The 10,824-nt window shown below is 37.5% G+C and overlaps 1 protein-coding gene across 1 annotated transcript; it reads right to left on the reverse strand.

The window, feature by feature from the left end:
- Nucleotides 1-8,747: 8,747 nt before the first annotated feature.
- Nucleotides 8,748-10,231, reverse strand: foxl1 (forkhead box L1). Its single transcript, XM_077568537.1, has one exon. The coding sequence runs from the start codon at nt 10,101-10,103 to the stop codon at nt 9,129-9,131; it is 975 nt and encodes a 324-aa protein (XP_077424663.1). The 5' UTR covers nt 10,104-10,231; the 3' UTR covers nt 8,748-9,128.
- Between the last annotated feature and the right edge of the window lie 593 nt (nt 10,232-10,824).

The raw sequence follows: 10,824 nt of genomic DNA on the forward strand, positions 1-10,824 counted from the left end.
TGTTAATGCCTTCATCAATATCTTTGCATGTCTTCTGGAACTGCCATGTGAATGAAGCATACCTTCACTGTTCCTATTTGTATTATCATTAAAGGTCTAGGCAGCGTAAAAGATGCAACGTGGATCTGCATTTCAGTCCACAGCAACTTCTCCCGGGACTTTCTTGCAGGAAGCACCCTCCATTAAGAGCGGGTAGGGATGAAAAGCAATCTCCAACAACAACAGTCTATGTTTATGAAACTGGCGTAGAAGGCCAGAGCATCATTTCATGTGGCGAACACAAAAAGCCTTTCACCGATGGCGTCCCAAAGACTTATTTATACGTCTTTTATGGTGTGTGGGGGGGGGGGGTGGTTATGCTAGAGCATACAGAAGGCTTTGATGCAGCCTCTGAACTGCAGAGAACGGTTGAAACAATGGTATTAATTACAAAAACGGCCAGCAGGTGGCAGCAGAGTATAAGAGATCAACCAGGGCCATGTTGAAAACAAACTGATTTCCACACAGTTCTAAACAGATTTGTGAATAATGATGAAACTTAGCTATATTCTAATGCTAATTGCTGCAAAACGGAAAGAGATAGAAATATACTTTCTTTCCTGATGAAAGAAGCGACTCATTTTTTCTTCTTCTGGCAGCTTCCATGTTTTTATAACAATAGAACGCAATATTCTGTGGGACTTTCAAAATCAGTCAAAATCCAGTCAAACAGCCAGGAGCGAAGGGGGTTGCTTCAGTGAAAATGGCTGATGGCGTCCCAAAGACTTATTTATACGTCTTTTATGGGGGGGGGGGTTATGCTAGTGCATACAGAAGGCTTTGATGCAGCCTCTGAACTGCAGAGAACGGTTGAAGCAATGGTATTAATTACAAAAACGGCCAGCAGGTGGCAGCAGAGTACAAGAGATCAACCAGGGCCATGTTGAAAACAAACTGATTTCCACACAGTTCTAAACAGATTTGTGAATAATGATGAAACTTAGCTATATTCTAATGCTAATTGCTGCAAAATGGAAAGAGATAGAAATATACTTTCTTTCCTGATGAAAGAAGCGACTCATTTTTTTTCTTCTGGCAGCTTCCATGTTTTTATAACAATAGAACACAATATTCTGTGGGACTTTCAAAATCAGTCAAAATCCAGTCAAACAGCCAGGAGCGAAGGGGGTTGCTTCAGTGAAAATGGCTGATGGCGTCCCAAAGACTTATTTATACGTCTTTTATGGGGGGGTGTTATGCTAGAGCATACAGAAGGCTTTGATGCAGCCTCTGAACTGCAGAGAATGGTTGAAGCAATGGTATTAATTACAAAAACGGACAGCAGGTGGCAGCAGAGTATAAGAGATCAACCAGGGCCATGTTGAAAACAAACTGATTTCCACACAGTTCTAAACAGATTTGTGAATAATGATGAAACTTAGCTATATTCTAATGCTAATTGCTGCAAAACGGAAAGAGATAGAAATATACTTTCTTTCCTGATGAAAGAAGCGACTCATTTTTTTTTCTTCTGGCAGCTTCCATGTTTTTATAACAATAGAACGCAATATTCTGTGGGACTTTCAAAATCAGTCAAAATCCAGTCAAACAGCCAGGAGCGAAGGGGGTTGCTTCAGTGAAAATGGCTGGGAGTGAATGATGACCACAGTGGCAGAATCGTCATTCTAGGACCATAAAAATGAGACAAGATCTTGTCCGCTATTGTTGATCTCCAATTTGGTGCGTGGAGGGTGCGTGTGCTGTGGATGTGGTGAGACAGATGGACTTGACGGCTGCTTCTGGTTTTCACACATCAGTGCGACAAGTCTGTGGACTGCAGTCTCGTGATATAGCACAGTGGTTGATTTTTCCATCAAGGGCCGGGATTTGATTGGTTTGTTTTGGTTGATTCAAATTTGACTTACACGATAGGGACTTCTTTGTCTCAGTAGTTACAAGTCTAAGTAAACAAAGATGTTTAAAAATGGTCCCACTTTTGTTAACAAGAGCATGAAAACCTAGGGAAAAAAATCTTTTTACATTTAGAACAGATATCAAATTTGTGTGAGTTAACTAGTGAAGTCATGTGATTAATTACAATTACAAATTGTAATCGCCTGACGAGGTGATTATCAAAAATTAGGGGCGTCAGGCGATTACTTTTCTTTATCATAATTAATCGCATGACTTCAATAGTTAACTCACGATTCATCACAAATTTTATATCTGTTCTAAATGTGCAATAAAAAAAATTCTAGGTTTTCATACTCTTCTTAACAAAAGTAGAAAAAAATGCTAAACTAATAGAAATAGTTCAAATGACTTTTTTGACGTTTATAACCGTCAAGGGCAGTGAATGAGTTAATATCTACATGCTTCCCCCTGCTCAGATACCGCAAAATTGCGGGTCATGTTTATGATTCGCAATTTTACATTTCAGTGTCATCACATGACTGCAGTGCAGTCCCTTGCTTTCATGAAGTATTCTTCAAATCATTGAGTTGAAGGATCAGAATTCTCACTAGTCTCATCCAGACAAGACAGAAGTGACTGTTTTTCAAAAACGAAAGGTCAAAGGTCAGTGCTCACCTCGACTCGATGCCATTGAAAACCGTAAAGCAAGCCATATTGGCATCATTTTTGACACGGACCTGATTTCCTGAATTCTCGCGGTATTTGTGAGTTCACAAACTCTCGAGAATATTGTAGAGAATTCCCTTGAGTGAATCACAATTATCAATATGGCTATTGCCAGGTTACTGATTGTCAGCTGTCACTTAGCCCTTTCGGACCCATACTGTAGATGATTGCACTGGACATGACATATTTGGTGTAACCAATAAAAACGCATAATTTGGTCGATGTCAACACTTCTGGCGCATGATTGGATCCTAGCTAGCCAATCACAATCGCTGAAGTTGATTTGAATGATGTTCATGTTAAAAAATGTTACATATAAACTTGGTACATTTATTTCATTAATAGTGAATAGGTTACAAAATCATTAGTTTAATTAAATTAACTAATAGGAAAAATGAATGCATTCCAAAACAAAAATGACTACATCTTGTATTTTTCTATGACCTCCATGACTTTCTTACAACCCTGTTGAGGTGTACTCATTTATGATCCTAGACCAGGTCTATAGTGAGTTCCCAAAACTCAAACCAAACAAGGTGAAGCAGCATTTGTAGTGATTATGCTCCTCGCCTGTGTACCCGAAGTCTGTTCAAACTATCAGTTCATTTAAATGAGATCTGAAAATGTTTATTGTTTACGGCAGCATTCTCAGGAATGACGCTTTTAACTCATTCACTGCCATTGACGACTATAGACGTCAAAAATTCATGTGAACTATTTCTATTCGTTTACCATTTTTTTTTCATTTAATTTAATTTTTTTATGAAAACCTATATTTCTTTATTGTACATTCATAACAGATATACAATTATTATATTATTAATTACGATTAAACGCCCCTTATTTATTTTTTTTATTAGGCCCGCCAGGCGATAAAATGTTTTAATTGTAATTAATCACATGACTTCACTTGTTAACTAACGATTAATCACAAATTTTATATCTGTTCTAATTTTACAATATTTTTTTCTAGGTTTTCATACTCTTGTTAGCAAAAGTGGAAAAAAAATGTTCAACTAATAGAGATAGTTCAAATGAATTTTTGACGTCTATAGCCGTCAATGGCAGTGAATGAGTTAATAATCTCGTCCCTATTTTGAATGCATTTTGGTTAGTTTCACTTAAATTTTTTTCATTCTCTGGTTTTATCGCCTTTGTTTCTTAAATGCTATTTTACTGTCATTTAATGTTTTAATTCCCCATGTGTCTTTTTTCATTTCTTGATTTATTTTGCCTTTGCATAACACTTTGAATTGCCCGTGCTTGTTGGCATTGCGCTATCCAAATAAACTTGCCTTGCTTTCCATGACTTTTTCATAAAAGAGGAGTTTTCAATGTCGCTATCCCTGAAAAGACCACCAAGGGAGTTAGTTGATATTCACAAACATGGTGAAGAAGTAGGCCTACTGTACTTTGTAAATGTGTCTAAAATGCATGAGGTTATGACATATGCATCCATCCATTATCCGAACCGCTTATCCTCACGAGGGTCGCGGGCGTGCTGGAGCCTATCCTAGCTGTCTTCATACAGTTGTACGCAATTGTAGTGTTTTTGTATTGGTGATTATATAACGTTTTTTTTTTATCATTTACTGTATGCCTTTTAAAACAATGGCATGTATGCAAATTTTGTTAGCGTAAAGAGAGGAGGTCATCGGATGTCCACAACTCATAAATTGAAATGAATCAAACCAGGCTACACTGAATTGTATTGTCTTGGATTGTGACACGGCCGCTGTCATTTTTAAACAAAACGGAGACGTTCGGCATTTCTCTAACAATAACACATTCAGCAATTTGTACAAGAGCAGCTGTATGGAATAAATCTTAAGTATAGTTTGTTTTAGCTTAGTGCTCAAGATGCCGCAAGATGGTGTGCATGTTTACATACGTGTGTACAGAGGGGGTGGCGGCCCAAAGTGATTAAGCTCCGCCTCGTCGGTGGATTAAGCGTCAGGGTGGTCCCCGTCATGGGATGCTAATCCTGCTGCTGTGTAAAAAGTCCCTTTAGCAGTCCTCATACAAACACTCACATACACAAACATCCGTATTTATTAAACATTTACCCAAATAAACTTTCTACACCAAAATCAAATATTTTCAGGTTTCAGGATAAATATAATGTTCTCACACGTGTTTGTGGATTTCGTATTAGCAATAATCCCATTTTTTTGGATTCTAAAACTGGCTTTATTAGTGCAATTCAATTGACCAATGTAAATAATGACAGAATTTGATATTATTATATTTAAATAAAAACAGCTTTCTTATTATAATGGGCACATTTCCTTCTTAAAGAAGTGTTGGATTCAAGTTTGTGAAAACGCATTTAAAATGACAAAACACACAAATTTGCAACTCATCCAATATAAAATTATTCACAGAACATACATTACTCAATATATGATGAAGAAAATGGGACTCTCAGACTCCGACATTTGTCTCCAATGCTTACAAAACACTACAGACACTTATGTTCATGCTTTATGGTTATGTACTCCGGTTATGTATTTCTGGACTAAAGTCTTAGAAAAACTTTCCGCTATTTTGGACTGTAGGATACCTTTATCTCCAAACTTGTGTTTGCTAGGTGACCTAACAACAACTGATTTACCACATAAACAATTTCAATCTACACTTGTAGCCCTTACTATCGCTAAAAAAACAATTCTTGTTAACTGGAAAAATAAACAAACTCTGAATATCGACCAATGGTCTAACCTCCTCATAAATCACATTTTAATGGAAAAAATATCTGCCTCAAATAAAAACCAAATATCAAAATTTATAGAAACATGGTCTACGTATATAGAAATTTTTAATCTAATTCTAGTTACTTAATTCTGTCTGTTAGCGAGAGCCACTACATCGTGATAACTTACATTGATGTTTCTGCATTTGGCAATTTATTATTATATTATATTATTAGTATGGGATTTTTTTTAATGGGCTTTAGGTGAACTGATGAATACACACACACTCGCACGCACATACACATACTCACCCACATACAAAAAAAAATATATATATATATATATATGTGTGTATATGTATATATATGTATATATATTTAAAAAAAACTAATAATAAAAAAAAAAACATTTATTAATTTTTTTTAATTTATCTGGGTTTTTTTTTTAAAAAAAGGAGAGCAATGATGATGTCAAATCGAATGAACAATACTGAGCTCTCCTGGAAAAAAAAAAAAAAAAAAGTGTTCTGTGCTCTGTTATTGGATCATCCGCTCAACATGCTCCCACTCCCACAAGTACAATCACCGTGGATGAGCCATCAAAAGACATCGAAACATTATCATATTATTTCTCAACATAATCAATCTGCTCTAGAGGAGGTTGGTCAGAGTAGCGGTAAAATTGACATCACAAAGTGCTTGACTAGCAATTATTGTGGCTCAAGACAGCCCATCAGTCTTCATCACAGGCCACCCTCCTGCCTTTGCTTGTGTGTCTTCCTGTTTCTTTTGTATGAAAATGTATAATAAACAAATGGATTAGGAGGCTTGAACCAACATGTTTATAAGAAGCTGATATTCTATGATGAATAGGGTTGAGGGGGGGAAGTATGTGGATTCTGCAATTTCTTAAATGTCTGTATAAATTGGTCAAAGTAGTGTGATCTTTTTTTTTCTTCTTTTTTTTGGGGGGGAAAAAAAAAGTAGTGTGATCTTTATATAAATCACAATAAGATAATGATGATATTAAATTCCACACAAATAATTATGTTTTCTTTTTTTATCCAACATACCATGTAGGCCTATATGCGTTTTCATATTTTTTATTGAAATAATATCAGGTAAACATTTAGTAGTAAACTTTTGGATGTAACAAGGTCTCTCCTCATTTGGCATTACTCATTAAACACATTATCCTCTTATTTGTATCCATTTGTAACAACAGTAAAGACGTGCAATTGTTCTGTCGCTTTTACAAATTCCTACATATCTCTGAAAAGACACCTTCTATTTTACTGTCTGCTATTGTGTAATGCAAAAATGACTGCCACATCCTGGAACTTCTGGTCACAGATCCCTCTGGTGTATCGCAACAATAAAATGAGACTTTCTCCTGCAGTGGCATTGACAGTAAAGGCAGCCTGAGTGGACTTTGGGGGAGGAAGCAAAGAAAGGAAAGGAACTTTGAGGACACTGAGAGAAATTTGTGTTCTATATGCCCCCAATAATAACGTTACATAACTAAATAATCTGTAACGAGTAATGGCCACTCCTTGAAATAAAATGGATAAAAACAGGTGGATTATGCTGCTAAATTCATATTCCACAAACACAATATTAATCAGAATACTGTCTTTAGACTAATGGGGCATTATTGTAAAGAAGAAAAATAACTATATAAACTTCCCCTTTAAGCAATAGGAAATAAATACAACATATTAAAAAACTGTAAATAGCATCTAATTAAAATGTGAAATTTTATTTGCCAAACATAATGGTAAAGATACTTGGCACTAAAAGTGTGAAAAATGTCACTTAAGAGCATTTTTTTTTCTTCCAGACAATTATTTCCTCTTGAATGATAAAAACTGCTAATATTTCAAATTGCCATGTTTATTTTCAGTCTTGTTTACTCCCTGTCATGTTTTCCTTGTGTTTTCCCCTTGTCTTGTCATTTCCTGTTTTATTGTGAAAAGTCTGACTCCTCTCGTTTCTGGTCACAATGAAACAGGAAATGACAAGACAGGGGGAAAACACAAGGAAAACATGACAGGGAGTAAACAAGACTGAAAATAAACATGACACAAATATTCTATCCATAAAATGACATCATTTTCAAAAGTAAACCACTGGGGTGTGTAATAATCTGTCTTTTTTCGTTTTCTGTCAGAATGTAATTGTTTTGGACCGTATTGTTTGCTCTGTGATGAGAGTATTTAGGATTTGGATGACCACTTCTTAGAGACATGCCTTTACTGTCCTAAAAAATGTATTTAATGAATGCTAAACACCAAACAATCAAACACATACAGAGCACAAATAAATCAAAAGGTGTTGTGGCTGAAGATAACCCATTGCTAACATTTGTTTACTTATGTAATATCAAATAAGACTATATTTATTTATTTATTTATTTATTTTGTCAGGTCGATCATTTACAAAACAAGCACACGTCTTCCGTATAATGTTAGCATTTATTTCTTGATAAAAGACCTCAGCGAAAACAAAAACGTAGATGATTGAACGAATGATTTGTTGTGTTAGTTAGCAATCCCAAAGAGATGAAATAATTTAAACAAAAATATCAAGATCAAAGAGATGAGTACTGTGCTGACAAGATCTCACTTATTTTTCTACTCGCCTCTGTCTGTGCTTTCTTTATTCTTTCCCCTTCTGACATTTTTAGCATGTTTTATTTACCTCCAAAAAAGTATACACAGGAAATGTGAGTAATTGTGAGTTCCTTCTTCAAATGAGCGGAGATGTATTTATTTCAACAAACATTCCTGATTTGCAAAGCCCTGCTGGGCCGAGCTTTCTCAGGCCAGTGGGTGTCTGAGCTGTAAAACTATATTTAGACATGGCCACTCTCTGTTTGCAATGATGCTGTCAGCTGACTGCTCTGATTTCATGCAGGTGTCATACATCCAGTGGGAGTTAATGAAGAAAAAAAAAAAAGATTTGCCACATACTGAGCAGTTTCAATAAATTATACATTGTTGGAGGAAAAAAATCGGAGATTTTCCTCATACGTCATCGTTCATGTTTGACCTTATTTATCATAAATTTGATGAAAATCCAAGTTAAACTTTTATTCTGAGCCTCAAGCATATCGTGCCCTAATTTGTATTGCTGTCCAAACAAAAAAAAGTGACAAAGTTTAAGGAAACCTCAGACATTTAAACTCAGTGGGCTGCAAATTATTAAACTATTATAATTATAAACTACTTACTGGTCTTTTAAGGAAAAAAACGATTCAAATGACACCCCCCCCACCCCCCCAAAAAAAAAAGATTTTAAGTGGTCCTTTGTGTTCTTTTACAAATGTTCAACTCAAACAAAAATGCATTTATTTACCAAACTAATCTTTCTTTATTTTACATGTGAAATTCACAGCAGATGGAAATACAAGACAATGCATTGGTCTAAATCTTATTTGTAGGATTACAAAAAGGCAATATACAAAATGTTAGCATTAGCTATATATATGAAAAGCCTTTAAACATTGAACTGAGTGATATGAGTCTGCATTTTAAAATATAATGTAGACTCTAATTCAGTGATTCAGTGGCAGATTACAAAAGATTATCAGCTGCACTATAAGGAAAATATTCTGTTTCACTTCATAGGACCAAAATTATTTTAATCTTGGTTTAATATATAGTGACAGGGAGAACAAATGAAATGCTAAATTGTGATTTTTTTTTTTTGTTTAGTAGGTATGCCTTGAGATTTTTTTTTTATAAAAGGATAAACCTTACCCTATAATTTAAAAAAGGAAAATGTCGAATGAATAAAAATAGAAATTTGTAAGTCACTATTCAGGGTTATAACGCAGAATTGTGTCTGAACAAGGAAGTGAGAAATAAGAGCAGAATGGAAATCCCATTTGGTGTAAATGATGCTGTTGAGTGTCCGAAAACACGTTTGGACCGACACCAGTAGTACTTTGGCGCTGAAGGCTCAGGTCGCCTTCACTTTTTGAGAGGATGCTCTCGATGCTGAAAGCTTTACATTTGTCCCTGCTGGGAACATCTGCTTTCGGGCCGACGTGAGGGAAAAAAGTGGATTTTTTGTCACCGGGAATTTGCAAGTTGAGTTTGGGTGCGTCATGCGTCCGCGGTGAAATGGCCCTCTGGTCCTGCTTCCTCCTGGTGGGCTTCACGGCGTGGCACACTTTCTGGGAGGAGTTTTTCCGGTGAACTGATTTCGAGTCCGGTTGCGTCTCCGTTCTCTGAGCGTCCTGCCTCAACGTCATCTCCACCACCAAGGAAGATGAGGCTGAGCTGGGATGCTCCCTGGCGGAGGCTGACGATGAACCTTTGGTGCGCTCCTGGTGACGCTTCACCTTCCTCTTCCTCCGTCGGTAGTTGCCGTTCTCAAACATGTTCGTGCATTTGGTGTCCAGCGTCCAGTAGCTGCCTTTGCCGGGCCGACCCTTCTCCCTGGGCATCTTGATGAAGCAGTCGTTAAGGGAGAGGTTGTGGCGGATGGAGTTCTGCCATCCCTGCTTGTTATCGTGGTAAAAGGGGAAACGGTCCATGATGAACTGGTAGATGCCGCTCAACGTGGCTCGCTGCTCCGGCGTGCTCTTGATGGCCATGGCGATGAGCGCGATGTAACTGTAAGGGGGTTTCTGCGGAGGGTCCTGGCGGGCCGAAACCACGCTCAAAGCGGCGGGCACCACGCCACCGCTGTCTCCTCCGTACACGTAGATGAGCGGAGGTCCGGAGAAGTTCAGAGTGGAGGACGGCACGCCGAATGTCGCCAGGCATCCGCTGTAGAGCGTCATGGCGCAGGGATCGAGCAGCGGAGGAGAAATGCTCTTCTCTGACTCGCTCCCTCACTTCATGTCCGCCACTAAATAAATGTTAATCACTGTTGTACTTTTGCTTTGTTTATGTTGATTTTGCGGCGGGAAATAAATTGTCCACCAAACCATCGGTGCTGTTTCAGCCCACCCACATTAATTAAAATTTCATTGCGCCGTCCCCCCCACCACCATTTTGCCCACTCGGCTCCACGACCAATCAGGTGCCGCTTTATTCCCTCATCTGTTTATAGAATTAGTCGCTTGATAAGTCTGCCCACCCAAGTTGAATCAAGCTGTGTTTATTTGGGAAAAATTTCCGGCCACCCAATACATAAACGCACTGATGTGCTGTTTGAAACATCACGTCCACCCCTGACGCTGAGCCTTGCTCGCACAGAAAGAACAAGCAAACACCGCAGAACCCTTTGCTGGGACTTGCTGTGGGTTCGAACTTGTTTAAAAGGTGGGAAAAAACTGAAAACATTGCACATTTATCCATCCATCCATCCATCCATCCATCCATCCATCTCATCCATCAACAGTATATATCGATTGAGAATAGCCTAATGTGCAAATATGATTTGGTCGAAGGGGAATAATGTTAACTTTGATGACGTATAGACAACTTTATCAGATTGCCTATCAAATTTAAATATATTGCTCTATGCCTATTTTTGAAAATGTGTCTTGAGTATGAGCA

This window comes from Vanacampus margaritifer, chromosome 6 (genome assembly GCF_051991255.1).
Source record: "Vanacampus margaritifer isolate UIUO_Vmar chromosome 6, RoL_Vmar_1.0, whole genome shotgun sequence".
Classification (NCBI taxonomy): domain Eukaryota; kingdom Metazoa; phylum Chordata; class Actinopteri; order Syngnathiformes; family Syngnathidae; genus Vanacampus; species Vanacampus margaritifer.